The following is an 18,167-nucleotide window of genomic DNA, read 5'->3' on the forward strand; positions in this document are numbered from 1 at the left end:
CGGCTCAAATACCATCTCTCCAGGACGTCCTTCCCTGCAGCCCCGTGCACCCCATCATCCTCTGTCTCTGTGGTGTTTCTTGAATCAGAAGCAATTTGTTTTGGCCAGGCATGGAGGTTCACACCTGTAATACCAGCACTTTGGGAGGCTGAGGCAGGAGAATCGCTTGAGCCCAGGAATTCAAGACCAGCCTGAGGAACATAGTGAGGCTTCATCTCTCCATTTTTTTTTTTTTTTTAATCAACTGGATGTAGTGGTGCACACCTATAGTCCCAGCTACTCAGGAGGCTGAGGTGGGAGGATCGCTTGAGCCCAGGAGTTCAAGGCTGCTGTGATCGCAGCTCTCTACTCCAGCCTGGACAACAGAGTGAAACCCTGTCTTGAAAATAAAGGAAGAAAAGAAAAGAAACAAGTTTATGTTCTTGTGTACTTGTTTCTCATTATTACTCTAACTGAACATAGGTCGCATGAGAGGAAGGGCCCCGGCACGTAAGAATCACTGAGGCACTCGATGGATAAGTGATGAATGAATGGATGAGTGATGAATGAATGATGCATGAATGAATGAGTGATGAATGAATGAATGAGTGATGAATGAATGAATGCAGGCCTTGGGCTGGGCTAAGAATTCAAGCTGGAGGCATTCTCACGTGGCCGTACCATGCTTCTGTTCTGTGGTTCCATTTCCTCTTTCCATTATTTTTGCGCCTGTTTTTGATAGAGCCCGTGTGTGAGGCATCCCAGTGCCTCTGCCTGCCCCTTCCCAGCAGCATGGCTGTGGCTGCACTCAGAGTACCCCTCTGTCCTGGCCACCTCTCTCCCACTAGAGCCTCTGTCTGTGATGGTGTCAGCTGAAGAATGACAAGGTTTGTGCATTTGGAAAGGAGAGCCTCATTCCTCATAAAGGGTTGCAGCCTGCGGGTGGCTATTCTGACAGGTTGGGAAGGAGAGCCTCCTGCCAGAAGCCAAAAACAGACACTTCAAGGGAGGAGCAAAGGCAACAAGAATTTATGGATATTGGTGGCCAAATATACATATTCAATAAGCTGTAGGGGGAGTCATAAATATTTATGAAAGGAGAAGCGTGCACATTCACATTTAAGCCTTATGCTCTTTCGTGGTCCCATGTTCAAAAAAATGGTGGCAATGGCATGATTCGAGGGTAGGGTTTTCTTTCAGCCCCCTGAGACATCAGAGGGGAAGCAGGGGACATGAAACCCTCACAGTGCATCCTCTGTAGACTGGCCAGAAACACTGTGTGGTTGGTGGATTCCTGTCAGGCAAAGAGGAGGAGCAGCGTCTGGCAGTGGTGGAGGCCTTTGAAAGGGAACCCAGCTTTTTGAGAATCAGAAAACTTTGCATTCAGCAGAGCCCTTTTGGTGCAAGAGACCATTCCCAATTCTCGGGATACTGTCAGCACTCGGCACGTGGTCTCTGTTATGGTGGGGAAGGAAGGGGAGTTGGCTGGAGATGGCCATGGGCAGTGGCCATCAGCCATGGGGGCAGAAGCAGCCTACGGTGGTCTCAGGCCCAAGGAGAACTTCCTAAGGGGCCAGAGTGAGCTGTCACAACTGGTCCTGGATCCACCATAAGAACGAAGCCATAGGATGTGGTGACCTGGAGCCATCGGTGATGGCTGTAGCGGGGACTTTTTGCTCAAGTTGTGGGAGGTAGGGAAATAGGCATGTCGGGCTCTGTGGAGAAGTTTCTAAGAGAAAGAAAGAGGAGTTGCTGTGGGATGCAAAGCAAGGGAGGGTGGTGGTTTTAGGAGTGGAGTGGGGGCTGGAATAAACCCAAAGAGACTTGAAGACTAACAGAAATAAGGAAGCTAGCAAGTGCGTGGGGCGCATTGGGGTGGGAAAGAATGGTGTGGAGGGACTCTCTGTGAATTGGGAGAAGACGCACTTTAACCTCCAGAAGAGGAAGAGTTGATGGACAGTGTGCATTGGATGGGGTCCTGGGGGGTTCCTCCCAGGCAGCCCCAGAGCCAGGGTCTGTGGCTGTTAACGTGGGAAAGGGAAGGAGGCTGGGGCCCATTGTCCAGGTGCTGTGTGCAGAAGGCTTCCCTTCCAGTTTTGGGACATGTTGGGAAGGAAGCAGGGTGGAATAAACATGCAGCAAAAAAGCCTGAATTGTATTTCTTTGTACTTTATAAGAATATTCCCCCCCGCCGCCCCTTTTTTGAGACAAAGTCTTGCTCTGTTCCCTAGGTGTGAGTGCAGTGGTGTGATCACAGCTCACTGCAGCCTCGAACTCCTGGGCTCCAGCCGTCCTCCCACCTCAGCCTCCCAAGTAGCTGGGACCACAGGCACGTGCCACCACACCCAGCTAATTTTTTTTTTTTTTTTTTGTCTGTAGTAGAGACAAGGTTTCACTGTGTTGCCCAGGCCGATGTGGAACTCATTGAACTCAAGCAATCCTCCCCCCTCAGCCTCCCAAAATGCTGGTATTATAGGGGTGAGCCACCCTGCCTGGCCAAGAATGTCTCTTGAAACAAGTTGCCGAACTCTAGCCCCCAGGTCTGCTATTCCTGTCAATGGCATTTTGTTGGAACTCAGCCACGCCCATTCCCATATGCTTTATCTGTGGCTTTCAGGCTTCGTGTGTCCCACAAAGCCAAAATTACTATCTGTCCCTTTATAAAGTTCAGTAACCCTGACTGAACTCACAGTGTACTCACTTTAACAAAATTCCAACTGAAATCAGGATAGGGCATCAGTCCGCTGAGTGCTTCCTGGTGTACCTGTGTGCCCATACAAAGAGGAAGCTGCAGGGATCAGGCTCATAGAGCTAGAGCCTCCTGCTGTGAGATTTTTCTACTGCTAACAATTGGTGGGCACCCAAAATTTGCCCTTTGAAAATATGCATCAATTATGCCTTGTCGATGGTACGGGTGGTTTGTAACAAACTAAACCAGGGCTGGACTCAGTAAAAGTTGTGTAAGTGGAGCCAAAGTGAGTGAGGGAAAGATGCCTTCATTCTTGGCGTTGGAAGTGCCGACCTCTCCATTCATCCAGGATCCGTGGAAAATGGGACCCTGGCTGCCCTTGGATGGAGTCTAGGCGCCCTTCTTCCCAGGGGCCAGAGAACACCTGTGTTTCCCAGGACGTTGGGGACCTGTGCTCAGTTCCCCTGGGGAGAGAGCAGTTCTGATCACTCGTGCCAGGAATGACTCGAGTCAGAAGCAGGTGACTTTGACGTGTTCTGTTACCTAGAAAATGAGGCTGCTTTGGAGCCAGGCAGCTGTGCACACAGCCAAATGGGCTTGATGTGTGCTGAGTAGCCACGAAAGACCTGAGTGGGGACATTGAGTGACTTCGTATCAAACCCTGTGGTGGTCCAGCGCACCTTCCCAGGACCGCAGACGAGGCTCCCACCACAGCAAGAAAATTAGGATCTGACAGCCTACCAGCTTAGTACACACCCTCCCGACACGTGAATACACACCTGTATGCTTTTATCTGCTGAAACAAATCTAGCAACATTTCATTTTTTGAAACAATTTATTTTGAATATATCCAAATTCAAATTGAAACAGACCTTCTTCTGAAATATATAAAGAGTTGATGTGAAGCATAATCCAGGCCAGTATTACATTTGGTTCAATTCCCAATGCCCTGTGGGGCTCACGGCATCGGGAAGGACGCTGGCCGAGTGCCAAGAAGTTTGCGTTTGCCCCCACGCCTGTCACTTCCAGCTGTGGGACCCGGGACAACTGCGGGCTTCTTGTGCTTATCTGTAGAACAGACGCCTTGCAGCCTACACAGCAGGGAGGAGCTGGGGATGGGCGCCCAGAGGCAGCTCTGGCTGTGGCATTTCTAGGTGTGAAACCCACTTCGCCTCTCTCAGCTTCTTCTGTAAAGTGGGTTGAACTCAGGCTCTGCTTTGTGGGGTGGCTCTGGGGAGTGGAGGAGCCCAGTGTCTGGCTTGCAGCAAGCCCTGAGTTTCTAGTAGCTTCTACAAAAACAGAAACGGCCACCAGGTCCTCAAACCTCCCCCCCCCCCCCCCGCTTCTGGCCAACCTCGTTGGTAGCCAGATGTCAGCCTCAGCCTCTCATATCTAGGGAGGCATCAGAATGATCTGTCGCTCATGGTTCTTTTTTTTTTTTTTTTTTTTTTGAGACGGAGTTGTTCTGTGGCCCAGCCTGGAGTGCAGTGGTGCTATCTCAGCTCACTGCAAGCTCTGCGTCCCGGGTTCACACCATTCTCCTGCCTCAGCTTCTCGAGTAGCTGGGACTACAGGTGCCTGCCACCACAGCCGGCTAATTTTTTGTATTTTTAGTAGAGATGGGGTTTCACTGCGTTAGCCAGGATGGTCTCGATCTCCTGACCTCGTGATCCACCCGCCTCGGCCTCCCAAAGTGCTGGGATTACAGGTATGAGCCACCGCACCTGGTGCTCATGGGTCTTTTTTTTTTTTTGAGACGGAGTCTCGCTCTGTCGCCCAGGCTGGAGTACAGTGGCCTGATCTCGGCTCACTGCAAGCTCCGCCTCCCGGGTTTACACCATTCTCCTGCCTCAGCCTCCTGAGTAGCTGGGACTACAGGTGCCTGCCACCTCGCCCGGCTAGTTTTTTTGTATTTTTTAGTAGAGATGGGGTTTCACTGTGTTTGCCAGGATGGTCTCGATCTCCTGACCTCGTGATCCGCCCGCCTCAGCCTCCCAAAGTGCTGGGATTACAGGCGTGAGCCACTGTGCCCGGTGCTCATGGTTCTTTTTAAATTGCACAGATTGAGATGCTGGGGGCCACCTAGAAGGACCGTGAGTCACCTGCTCTGGCTGATGCATGCCACACGTCACCAAAAAGGTCACCTTTTTGTATTGTTAGACTACCCCCAAGTAAACTTACAATGTACCTCAGAATACTCAGTCTAAAACAACTGGGCTCGCTTTGAAGCAAGCAGCCCAGCCGACTGCATGAGCGCTAGCAAGACGACCCAGCTGTCCGCACAAAATAGTCGGCCAAACAGCGCTGGCAACCAGCAGTGCGGTTGGCGGGGGTGGGGGGTTGTTTGTTTTTTAGCACACTTTGGAGTCCTAAAATGACAACCTCAGGTGCTGAAGCAGAGCGTAGGGAGAAAGAACGCCAGGCCTGGTGACTTTCCTCTCTTCTTAGCAACTCGCCTGTCCAAGAGACCACAGGAGCCTCAGAAACCGTCTCTGGGCTGCCTCGGGCCGCTTTGCCCTGGAAGCCAAGCCTTTCCTGTTGTTGGATGAGAGAAAGCTTGAAGGGTGGCGGTGAGCTGTGCCTTCTATGGCAGAGGAGACTCAGACGAGAATCAGACCCAGCGTGTGGCTCTCCTGCCTTCCTGGTGACATCATCCTGACTGGCTCAGAGCCGCACGCTAACCATGTGTGGCCTCATTTATAATTAGGATGGCGCCAGAGCCGCTCGCATGACACCCAGTGGCAGTCATGTGACTTGGCACGGTGTGCAGGACTAGCAGGCCTGCTGGCTTGTGCTAGCCACTTTGATTTGTTTCTTTAAACCAGAAATGTGAGTTTGACCCCAGCCTGGGGTCCGCCACGTATATTAGGCTATTGAGCCATATGTTCAGTGCCTGTGCCATCCAGCCCCCGTTTTTAGGTGGGAATTGAGTCCCAAGGCAGCATGTGGTTGTTCCAGCCTCAGCTGGGACTTCACTGTCCCAGCAGGGCTGTCTGTCCTGTTAACTCCCCTCTGACTTCCTCTGTGGTTAGTAATCCCTGTCCTAAAGGCACAGTACAAAGTTCTTGCAGCTTTGGCATGGGAGCAGTCCCACCAGTTGTGGAAACTGTTTCCTCATGTTGCACAGTCCTGGGGGAGGTCCATGGATCTCCTAATCACTGTGGTTCTTGGTGGTACACCCTCTGTCTCTGCCCCAGGCCTCTTCTGTTCTCTGCCTTCTCCTCCCTGGGTGGTCTGTGTCTGAGTCCACCAGCCTTCATCTCTTCTGCCCGCAGTGCTCTCTAACTGGCCAAGGTCAGCACTGCACGCTCAGCAGGTCCAGCTCGCCCTCCGTCCCTTTCAGCCTCAGGCTATGGTGTCTGTTTGGTGAAATGCATTCGTTCCTCTCTGGCATCCCCAGAGAGTGGGAATGGTGACAACTATAATCCATATTCACCCTGTCTGTTAGCTTCCCAGGGCTACCAAGACAAATGACCACAAACCAAGGGGCTTCAAACAACAGATACTTGTCCTCTGACTGTTCAGGAGGCCACAGGTCTCAGTCAGGGCTCCCAGGGTGGCCCCGTCTGGAAGTGGTGGGGGAGAAGGTGTTGCAGGCCTGCCTCTCCTAGGCCCTGCTGGCTCAACCCTCCTTCTGTTCCTTGGCTTGTGGCTGCGTCTGTCCAGCTTCTGCCTCCATCTTCACATGGCCTTCTTCCCTCTGCCTCTGTGTCTGCTTTCTCTTCTTATGAAGACGCCAGTCGTTGGTGACTTCCCCTAATCCAGAAGAACCTCATCTTAATTCTCTCTGCAAAGACCCCATTTTCAAGTAAGGTCACGTTCTGAGGTTCTGGGTGGATGTGGGCTTTGGAGGGAGACACTGGTGAACCCAGCACGCTCTGCACATCATCTTTTCTCTCCCGTGAGCCCTGGCAGTGATCGATTTCAGGGGACATTTGATAGGCCAGGGAACATGGAGAATAGAGAGCCCATGGCCATTCCTGCGCCATCTGCTGGAATTCTGCGGGGAGCAAGCCTGCCCTCCTCCCTACACTGTCTCACACTGTGCCTCTTCCTCTGCAGGCCCTACTGAAGATGGACTGCCAGGGCCTGGTGGTCAGACTCATCCAGGACTTCGTGCTCCTGACCACGGCCGTAGAGGTGGCCCAGCGCTGGCGGGAGCTGGCCGAGAAGCTGGCCAAGGTCTCCAAGCAGCAGATGGACGCCTACGAGTCTCCTCACCGGGACAGGAACGGGGTTGTGGACAGCGAGGTGAGCCGCGGCTGAGCTTCGAGCTCACTGAGCCCCTCTGTCCCTTGGCTCTTTGGACCCATGCAGTGCAGCTGTAAAAAGGTCTGCCTCGTGGCATTTCCATGAGGGTGAGATGGGTGGAAATGTGTACGCATGTGCCCAGCACTGGGTGCGCCTCACTGAGCGGGAACCGTCCTCTGGATTGGTTGCCATGAGCCCTGGCTTTAGGATGTCCTTCCCACACGACATGGGAAAGACAAACAGAACTGCCTGTCCCTTGCTCATTTCGATCTTAAATTACCATCAGTAGGATTGAATAATGCAGTAACGCATACACAGAGGCCTTTGTGAGCTGTTCTGGGCTGGAGTGATACCTGGTACGTTACATAACTTGGGCCAAAGCCGGTGTGGCCGGGCTGTTGCTCAGAGGTCCTTTGTATGCTTGCTTGTTTGCGGAGGGCACCCTAGTAAGCTTCCTGGAAGGCGGTTCAGGCTTGCAAGATCCAGGAAGCAGGAAGTCCCAAGCGCAAGGCTGTGTTTTATGAATGGGATGAATTTCCAAATGAATGGCACAGAGAGAAAGTGCCATAAGGATTGTAAGGAAAGAAAAATCCTTTCTGATGATTCATTTGTTGTGCACCTACTCTTGCACAAAGCCCTGCTTGTTTCCCTCTGGAGTGTGTGGACCCCGGCCCCGAGATGGTTCCCCTGTTTTTTTCTGTGGACTTGTTCACTCGCGAAAGAGTGTCTCAAATAGTGACTACAGAAGCTGCACCAAGGAATAGGAACAAATCTCGTTCTGTCTCCTAATCTTTCTTCTTCTGTCCCTCCTTTTGTTTTTTACGACTCCACCTCCCAGGCCATGTGGAAGCCTGCGTATGACTTCTTACTCACCTGGAGCCATCAGATCGGGGACAGCTACCGGGATGTCATCCAGGAGCTGCACCTGGGCCTGGACAAGATGAAAAACCCCATCACCAAGCGCTGGAAGCACCTCACGGGGACTCTGATCTTGGTGAACTCCCTGGACATTCTGAGAGCAGCCGCCTTCAGCCCCGTGGACCAGGACGACTTCGTGATTTGAGTGGGTCCCCTCCCCTCCTGCTGCTCTGGAGTGCAAGCCCTCTTCTGCCCTGAGTGCCGCTGTCACCACGGAGCTGAAGAGGGAGGAAGGGACAGCTGCTCAGACAGATTTAGGGCCCGCCAGCTAGGCCTACACCCATCCTGTGCCACCCTCCTCCATCGAGGGAGAGGCCTGAAGGGACTGCCTATTGCAGCTCGTTGCCAGTCACATAGCTTTCTATTTGTTAAGTGTAAATTGAAATTTAAAATCACTTTTCTAAAGAATGGGGGGAAGGGATCTATGAGAAAGGTGGTGTCTAATTTTTTTATGGACCATAAAGGTTTAAAAGAAAACTTAATCGGGGCACAGGCTGTTGAGGTTTTTATGTTGTTATAGACCTTTTTAAATTATGTTAGAGATGTATATAGGTATTTAAAGGTCACTGGGGGCATTTCTGATTCCCGGCCACACTTTGCATTTCAGCACTCAGCCCAGAAAGACACTCGTTCGGTTGCTGGACCTCTTTCACTCCCTACACATAAGAACGTGAATCACGTGGGAAAAAGTGGCTTTTCAATAAACGGGTACAGCTTATTCTTTCTGAGAAGGCCCGAGGTCCTGCTCCCTCCTTGGATTGGATTGTCTTCTGAGCTTTGCCTCACGCGTAGTGAATGACCATCCACAGAACATGTAAATCTTTGGTGAGCTTTGGTGGGCAGAGTGAAGTCCCGCGTTAGCATTTAGGTGCCCTGAGCTGTTTCCACCAATAGATTAGAAAGCAGCCGTGCCAGTTGCATTTAGTCACTGACAAGAACAATGCCATTTGAGAGTGAGGTGGTCCCACTGCTACGAGGCCATTGTACTGTTTTTTCCTTGGGGTCAAAGCAGTGCTTCCCATAGAGTTTGCTGCCTCTTCTGTGGACAGGAAGAAAACTTCACGAGCGAATCAGAGCCTTGGTGGCCACCGACTCTCGTGCTTCTTGCAAATGCTTTGGTTGGCCTCACAAGCAACGCCTTATGCTGATGTGCACAGGTGCCAGCTACCATTTGCCAAACTCCGCATTTCATTTCATCTAAGGCTTAACCCCTCTTCCTTCCTGGTGTACCTACGTCTCCTCGAAGGAAGTAATAGTTTGGATGAAACGGTTTTTTGTACAATGTAAAGATCATCTGAGCAAGATGAGCATTTTGTAAAAATGAAAATGTGTCTCCCATAAAATCAGGAACTTGGCACAGTGTCGCATTAATAACTTTAGGGTGCAGACGTGCTGTGTGAATCTCACAATGCCTCATAGATGTCACGTCTTGGAAGGGAGCAGGAGGAAGGACTGATACCTGGCAAATCAGTAGAGTGAGGTGATCCCCAGCAACGCGCCAGGACACAGCTGTGTGCCTGCAGTTGTCAGGGGCCATTTGGGATCCCAAATCTCATTCTCTAAAACTGCTTTCCTGAAACATGTTACTTCCTTAGTGTAATCAATGTATACTCCCTTACTGGCCTGAAACATTGTATAGCTACTTATTCAGATACTGAAGACCGATGGACTGAAAATAAGAACAAACACTAGCTATTTTATGCTGCAAGAACCAGGACACACAATTCGCCAATCATCCCACCACGTAACCTTCGATTGTGCTTCTCAACTCCACCCCATAATTTCTCCCAGAGATCATCTATCACCTTTTCCCCAAAGAAGAAACAAAACCAGTTGCACCTTAAACCATGGATATTTTTTCCTCAGGGGCTTTAAATAGTTTCCTATGCAACGTGTCTTGTAGCACAAATAAAATTCTACAAAAGTTGCAGTAAATTTTATTTGGATATTTTCACCTGTTAAGTGTGTGTGTGTTTTCTGTACCCAACCAAACTTTAAATAAAACAAAAATAAAACCTAATGTAAGTATTTATACATAGACCAATGGCTGCCTCCCCAAAATCGTCACCCCTAGATGACAGCATGACAGCTGGTGTGGCAGGTGTCTATTTTCTTGCTATTCATTTAATTTGCTCTTGAAACAAGAGTCAGTCATCACTAACCAAATGGGAATTGGTGTTACGTCAGGCACCCAAAGGAAAGCACATCGATGCCTTGCTTTTTTCTGGGTCCTGTGAATTGGCAACCCCAATCCCGCAATAGAAAGTTTAGGATGGAGTCATTTCTGTGTGTCAGGTGTCAGCCTTGAAGTGCTGATTGCAGCAAACAAGGGCACACCCTGCTTTAGGAAGACCGTGTTATGGGGGACTCCTAATGGAGACCAACTCCACCTGGAGGTAGGGGGAGGAATGGGGCTTATGGAACATGACTTTGATGCAAGGCTTGAAGGCTGAGTGGGAGTCAGACCACCAACAGGCCAGACCTGGGGACCAGTGTGTCAGCAACGTCGATAACACAGTACATGGGGCAAGGAGAGGCTGAACCCTGCACATGGCTGGAACTTGGGGAGTGAGCACAAGCCCTCTGTTAGCTGAACGCTTTCCACCCCTTGTACCTGTGTTGATTCCACCCTGCAGCACCTGCCAGCTGGGTCCTCACACCCATTTTGCAGTTGAGGACAGGGCTCAATGTGGTCCCGTAATTTACATAGCCAATAAGAGAGGCAGGGACCTTGACTCAGGGCTGCTGTAACAAAGTGCTGTGCGTGGCTTAGGACAACAGAAATGTGTTCTGTCACAGTTTTGGAGGCCAGATGTCTGAAATCAAGCTATCACATGGCTGCTTGTTCTCTGTGTCTGTGACTAAATCTGTCTCTAAGGGCACCAGTCATAGGATTTAGAGCCCACCCTAATCCATCAAGACCTCATCTTAACTTGATCACACCTAGGATGACCCTGTCTTTAAGTAGGGTCACATTCACAGTGGGATTTAGAACTTGGACGCGTCTTTTTGAGAGGCACAATTCACCCACCACCCTGCTCCATGCCTGGCCCTTTGGGCGTAGCCTGCTTGGGAAGAACGGTGCACGAATCAGGTTTAATCTATCTTGGTGCCCTCCGCCCAACATAAAGCCAGGGTGGAGGAAGGCAATTCTTTAAAGGGAGAAAGCTCTTCTGATGGACTGCTGTGTTCCCCCAAGACCCATCCTCTTCCTGAGCCAGCGACTGGGCTGTCTTTCCCCATTTCCCTTGCAGTCAGGTGCAGTCCAGCTGGAGGATGGGAACCAAAATGCTATGGGCCACCTGCTGTTGAGTCTGGCTCGCAGGAACCTTCCAGAAATCCTCCATTCTTCCAACTGATCACAAGGAACTCCAAGTTCCTAAAGGTGAGGCAGGGGCAGACAGAAGGACCCCAGTCCCTTAGGGACCCCCCGTAAGCTCTGTTCAGCAGAGTATCTGTCACATGGTATCTAGAGAGAAAAAACTGTGATTGGCCACTGAGAAGGTGAGAGTTACTTGTTAGAGTGGCTGGTGTTGCTTTACCTTATCTCAGGTATATTATGCCCAGATGATCACTGTAATCTACAAGCTGGCGGGGAATGCAGCTTGTTCTTAACTGGGAAACATCCCTACCACACCTCATTATTTCAGGCAACAAGATCCCCCTTTCACACAATTTTTTCTTGGCCTACACATGTTCACAATTGGTCAGTACCAGTCTGAATATAAATGACTTTTCTCCCTAATACTCCCAGGCCAGCTCAAGCAGTTCAGTTAAACCTCCAGCTTGTTATTGATATTGATTTGGACATTGACATTGTTGAGAATGATAATTAACATTATGGTACTTGTAGGTCTTCTTCAGGACCTCATTCAGGAGAAAAGATTTAGTTAGAAAAGAGTTAGGCTCTGACTTCTTGAGGAAAGGACAATTTTGTCCCTGATTAATTCTTGCCTTGATCTACACCTGGCCATCTTTATGTCAAGTCACTTGGGGCATGTGTCAAGTTAGTTATTCTGTAATCCTCCAGGACCCAGCCCCTCTGAGTATCCGTCACCCCACAGTAGTGCCCAAGCTCAGACTCGGTCCTGGGGCCCTTCCCCAGCCGTGGTCCAGATTCCAGCAGCTCAGGTTTCACAACCATTCCTACTGCCATGACCAGAATTAAGACTTTTTTTTTCTTGATGCTCATCCTCTTTTTTTGGTCAAGCTACTCCAACACCCTCCCCCTGGTCCTCCCTTCCAATTCTGTCCTCCCCTATCCATAGACAAAGGACTCCTTTCACAGGAGCCCTTCCTGCATCCTGCTGTGTGGTCAACTCTGGGCTCATCCCCTTTGCTCTGTCCTTGCACACACGGACTTCCTCCAGCACTCCCTTGACCATCTTTTTATAAACCTCCCTGCGTTGGTCTAAGCTGTGCCCAGGCTGTGGCACCTTTCCTTCCCTACCTGGCAGAGTCACACACTGAGTTCCTTGAGGACAGGAACCTTGTCTTGGCTCATCTCTGAATCCCAAGAGCCTAACACAATCAATATTGGTTTCTTGGAGGAATTGTTCCTATCTCTGCAATAGAAATGCATCTCCAAATAAGATGGCTTTGGCTATTGGAGTGAATAAAATGGCTTCATGTTGTGTTTACAACCAATGTAAGAAACAAGTGAAAGTTGTCCACCAACGAATGCATCAAAACCGGCTTGGATTTTAAGAAGTCAAAGATGAACCTTGCAGGGATATAGCTCCATGAAGTGTATACCAAGAACCATTATATTCCTTAATGAATCATTTTCTGGCATGAGGGAAACGTGGTCAGTTTGGTCCATGATTTATGCTGCAATAAAATTTGGCTTTATGTAAAATAGATTGAAATGAACAACTTAGCTCTTCTGTGCTATAGATCAACCCCTCTGGCAGTTTGATAAAGGCAATAAACTCCTCAGTATTATGGAAATGCACATAAAAACCCTGGGCTCACAGGTGAAAGCAATTATGTTTACGTACAATTACCAACAATTTTTAGAAACTGTGGTGTAATATACGTACTTCTTTATGCATTAAATAACACAATCTAGTAGTTCATCTTACATCCCCCGGAAACTCAAAATAGTGATGAGCATTTCGCTACCTGCAAAAGCATTGACGGAAATAAAAATATCAGAGATTTCTGTGTTTGGCACATCACAGGAACTCCTAATACTAGAGAGGTTCCTTGCCTAGGTGCATTCTTGAAGGAAGCACCAACGTCCAGTTGCAGGTTAATGAAAATAAAGACATAATGTTTTCCCCTTCTTCAAGAAAAAAGAGCTCGTCCTAAGGAAACTGAAGTCACCCAGATTCGCTATACACATTTTTTAAGTGCTTGTATTAGTATTTTCTGCTCCAGGCTAGCAAGAATTGTATTTCTAAAGCTTTGCTTCTCTGATAGAATTTTTTGCTTAATGAGGGAGAAGGAAAATGTGAAGAAATTAATTGGTTGCGCCTGTGACTTTTTAAATATCTAAAGTCATCTTTCTTAATTTTCCATTTCAATTGGCTTTAAAAAAAATCTTTGTGCTTATGTCATATATATATATTACAACTTTCAACGTAATTTTCATTTTGGGAGGGTGCGGCATACATCTTAGTGAGCTGCAGGCAGCCTGGCGTTGGCAGAGGGCCACTCGCTGCTTGTCAGAGACAGGCCGGCCCATGTCAGTCCTGGGCACGCAGAGGGTCCAAGGGACAGCAAGGGAGAAAAGAGATGGTTCTTGGGCCTCTAGGAGTTTGCATCCAATAAGGAAGATCAACACACAGGAGCAGGCCAGGAGCACTGGTTCATGCCTGTAATCCCAGCACTTTGGGAGGCTGAGGCAGGCAGACTACTTGAGATCAGGAGTTCGAGACCACCCTGGCCAACATGGTGAAACCCCGTCTCTACTAAAAATACAAAAACTAGCCGGGTGTGGTGGCGAGTGCCTATAGTCCCAGCTACTAGGGAGGCTGAGACATGAGAATCGCTTCAACCATGGAGCATGGAGGTGGAGGCTGCCACCATGAGTCAAGATTGTGCCACTGTACGCCAGCCTGAGTGACAGAGCAAGACCCTGTCTCAGGAAAAAAAAAAAAAAAAAAAAAAGACCCAGGAGCAAACACCTGAAACTCAAGGGAGATAGCAGCAAGCGGAGAAAGTGCTTGAGGAAGAGGAGAGCACCTGCTGCGTGATGGAGCTTTGGATGCTACCGAGGCTGAGTATTCCAAGGCTGTGAGAAGAGACTCTCAAGGCAGGGTGGGGTCCTGAGAAGATAGAGAAAGGACAGGGAGAGGTGTTTATTAATTGATAGACACTGATTTTCTGTTTGCCAGGCATTCTTCTAGGCCCTGGGATGGGGTCCCTGTCCCCATGGAGCCCACATGCTAGTGGGGAAACAGCAATGAACTAGATTCATATGCTTGAGGAGAGAGAGGTGATAGGAAGACAAATCAGTGATGCACTGGCCAGGGCGAGGCTGGAGCAGGGTAGCCTGGAAGGCCTCCCCTGTGAGGTGAAGTCTGGGGAAGAGTGAGCAGCTCAGAGAAGCTGGAGAGTAAGTTGCTTTAAAAAGGGCAAGGGGGTATTAGAGTGGGACGAGCTATGGTTTGGATGTGTCTCAAAACATCAGGTGTTGAAATGTAATGGCCGGTGCGATGGGATGAAGAGGTGGGTCTTTAAAGAGTGATTAGATCAGGAGGCTGCTGACTTTACAGCCCTTAAAAAAAAGAGGTTTTGGCCGAGCGTGGTGGCTCACACCTGCAATCCCAACATTTTGGGAGGCCGAGGCGGGTGGATCACCTGAGGTCGGGAGTTCAAGACCAGCTTGACCAACACGGTGAAACCCCGTCTCTACTAAAAATACAAAAAATTAGCTGGGCGTGGTGGCGCATGCTTGTAATCCTAGCTACTTGGGAGGCTGAGGCAGGAGAATTGCTTGAACCTGGGAGGCGGAGGTTGCAGTGAGCTGAGATCGCACCATTGCACTCCAGCCTAGGCAACCAGAATGAAACGCCGCCTGAAAAAAAATTAAAAATAAAAAACGGTTTCAAGTAGCGCTTGGCACACTTGCCCCTCTGCCCTGCCCGTGAGGACACAGCATTCCTCCCTTTTGATGGTAGCAAGGTTCGATCTTGGAAGCAGAGAGCAGCCCTCACCAGCCCACAAACCTGCCCAAGCTGTGATCCTTGCCTCCCAGCCACCAAACTAAGAAATACATTTCTGCTGTCTTGACACCACCCAGCGCTGGGCATTCGTTAGAGCAGCACAAATGGGCTAAGAGAGATGGGAAGACAGGCCAGTGGTGAGCAGCCTGGATTGGCAGACAGGGAGGCGGAGGCCATGGGACCGTCAGGCAGTGCCAGGCTCGGCCTGAAGAGGCCCAGGAATGGGGAAGGCAGAAGGCAGACAGAGACGGAGGAGGGAGGGTCAACTCATCTGACGTTTAGCTGGACAGGAGCAGGCTGGGCCAAGAGGGACTGGTGTCCTGGGAGGATGTGGCCCAGGCTGCGGTGAGCAGCTTTGCTGGACTGGAGGAGAGGAGGGGTGGAGGGAGAAGCTGTGGTTGGGGGAGAAGCTGAGTAAGACATAGATGGGGGAGCAGGAGGGAAAGCCGATCTAGGACTCAGCTCTGAATGGGAGGATCTAAGGCGTAGCTGGAAGATCGTGGACCAGAGGGTAAAGGCCTTTGAGAGACGGCCGGTGAGAAGAAAAGGTGGAAATACGTAGAAACCTGGTCAGCAGCCCCTCATGTATCCACCCATTGAGTTGGTCATTAGGCATCTGATTCAACCGCCTTCCATCTCTTCCTTCCCTCTCCACGACGACTCCTGTACTTCCGGGCACTGTCACCTCTCGCTGTAACCGCAATTCCAGCCTTGTCCCATCAGCTCATCCTCCATGGCCCCCAGAAGGGTCCTTCTAAAATGGATTCAGGCCAGGCACGATGACTCACACCTGTAATCCCAGCACTTTGGGAGGCCAGGGTGGGTGGGTCACATGAGGTCGGGAGTTTGAGACTGGCCTAACTAACATGGTGAAACCCTGTTTCTACTAAAAATACAAAATTAGCCGGATGTGGTGGTGTGTGCCTATAATCTCAGCTACTTGGGAGGCTGAGGTAGGAGAATCATTTGAACTCGAGAGGTGGAGGTTGCAGTGAGCAGAGATCACGCCACTGCACTCCAGCCTGGGTGACAAGAGAAAGACTACATCTTAAAATAAAATAAAATACAAAATAAATTAAAAATTGGATTCAGGCCGGGCGCAGTGGCTCATACCTATAATCCCAGCACTTTGGGAGGCCGAGGTGGGTGGATCACTTAGGTCAGGAGTTCAAGACCAACCTGACCAACATGGTGAAACCTCATCTCTACGAAAAGCACAAAAAATTAGCACACTCCTGTAATACCAGCTACTAGGGAGGCTGAAGTGGGAGGATCACTTGAACCCAGGAGGCAGAGGCTGCAGGGAGTCAAGATTGTGCCACTGCACTCCAGCCTGGGCAACAGAACGAGACTCTGTCTCAAGATAAAAAAGGATTCATACCCCTCTCCTGCTTAGCCTCTGCCATCAGCAGTCCCCAGGTTTAAGCTGATGAATGGAGGCTCCCAAATGCCAGCTTGGAGGGCACTGTGGGTCCTGATGACGCTTTCACAGGTACACGAAAAATGAGAGAAGAAAAGATGGTGCACAGAGGATTTTCATGAAGTCACATTGATGCAAATCAAGGAACTGTCTCTGATCCTGAAGTTAAGCCCCTCACTTCTTTCTGGCGTTAAAATGTCCTATATCCTGGTGACTGAAGGTGACAGGGGATTGTAGAGGCAGGAGTTGTTTTGGTGTTTTAATGCCTTGCTTGGCAAGGTGAAAGGCTGGCCAATAACACACATCGTTCCAGACTTCTCTTGTTGAGCACAGGGAGGGAGAGACGGGATGCCTGCCTGCAGCATTTCCACGCTGTCTGCTCCTGCGGCTGTTTCTGCCCTCACTGGGAGGGTGGCCTTTGTCCTACCTTCCGGGTGCTCAGCATCTTGGAAACTCTCTTGCTGTATTTAGGACCCTTAAAACACAAACTCACAGCTTCCCTAGCAGCTAAATCTAAGCATATGACCAGAATCCACCACGTGGAGCTTGGACTCTGAGGCTCTGATTCATGCAGAAGGAGGGAAGGGAGCTGGCGGGAGTGTCAGGGCAGCCGTGGTCGCCAGGGTGAGCTCCTGACCTGGCTGAGAGTCCGTGGGGGACATACGGCCATGGCAGTTTGTCCTAGTGCCAGGCACGCCCGCTGCAGCCACACGTTTATCGCCAGGTCAGTTCTGGATGGGGTTCCTGGAAGCTTAGCGCGGAGTGTGGGGCTCAGCTCTCCCAACCCTGTTGTGAATTGCCCAAGTCTCCTTTACTAAGCCCCTTTGGTGAAGAATCAACCCTTGGCAATTTCTGTTGCCTTCCAATTAGCACCTTGACTTCCTACTCTGTTTACTCCTTCAGGATTCAGCTCTACAAATCGCGCTCCTAGGAGAGTCCTCTGGGATGTTCCCTCTGTGAAAGGTCCTTCCTTCGTTTTCCCATAGCTCTCTGACCTCACCACAAATAGAACCTGAATCTCTCTGTATCACGGCTGAGTCTTTGCCTGGTGTACCCCACAGACTGTGAAATGGACAAAGAGGATGTCACAGCACTGGACTCACACTCAATAAATTCAAACTCACACTCAATACATTCTTGGATGAATGAAATCTTCAGAGAAATTCCCTCAGGGGCATGGAGGCCACGTCCCAGTGCCTGAATAGCTTTGTGAGTACCTTGTGATACTCATTTCTTTTTTTTATTGAGACGGAGTCTCGCACTGTTGCCCGGGCTGGAGTGCAGTGGCACAATCTCGGCTCGCTGCAACTTCTGCATCCCAGGTTCAAGCGATTCTCCTGACTCAGCGTCCGGAGTAGTTGGGATTACAGGTGCCCGCCACCACGCCCGGCTAATGTTTTGTATTTTTAGTAGAGACGGGGTTTCACTAGGTTGGCCAGGCTGGTCTCGAACTCCTGACCTTGTGATCTGCCTACCTTGACCTCCCAAGGTGCTGGGATTACAGGCGTGAGCCACCGTCCCCGGCTGACTCCTTTCTTAATCAAACAAATACATGTTTTGTGGGGGAATCCAGACTTTGTTCTAGAAAGTTTCATCTCTACTCGTTTCTAGTTTGCTGGTCTTCCCGCTATAATGTTACGTATGTTTAACTCAGCTGAAGCTCACACTTTGGAATAACAAGTGCTTGCTGTATTTTTCACACACCCACATATTTTTCTGCACTTGAAGTGTAAAATCA

The 18,167-nt window shown here is 49.9% G+C and overlaps 1 protein-coding gene across 6 annotated transcripts in view; it reads left to right on the forward strand.

Moving 5' to 3' along the window:
- Positions 1 to 12,697, forward strand: part of LOC105473864 (SH3 domain binding protein 4) — a 105,941-nt gene extending 93,244 nt beyond the window's left edge. For all 6 annotated transcript variants that reach the window (XM_011728007.3, XM_011728011.3, XM_071073617.1 and 3 more), the window contains 2 exons: positions 6,731 to 6,919; positions 7,758 to 12,697. In XM_011728007.3, the coding sequence (XP_011726309.2) occupies positions 6,731 to 6,919; positions 7,758 to 7,982 (414 nt within the window). In that variant the 3' untranslated portion in view covers positions 7,983 to 12,697. The remainder of the gene's footprint in view (positions 1 to 6,730; positions 6,920 to 7,757) is intronic.
- The last annotated feature ends 5,470 nt before the right edge of the window (positions 12,698 to 18,167 follow it).

The sequence above is a fragment of the Macaca nemestrina genome, chromosome 11 (genome assembly GCF_043159975.1).
Source record: "Macaca nemestrina isolate mMacNem1 chromosome 11, mMacNem.hap1, whole genome shotgun sequence".
Classification (NCBI taxonomy): Eukaryota; Metazoa; Chordata; class Mammalia; order Primates; family Cercopithecidae; genus Macaca; species Macaca nemestrina.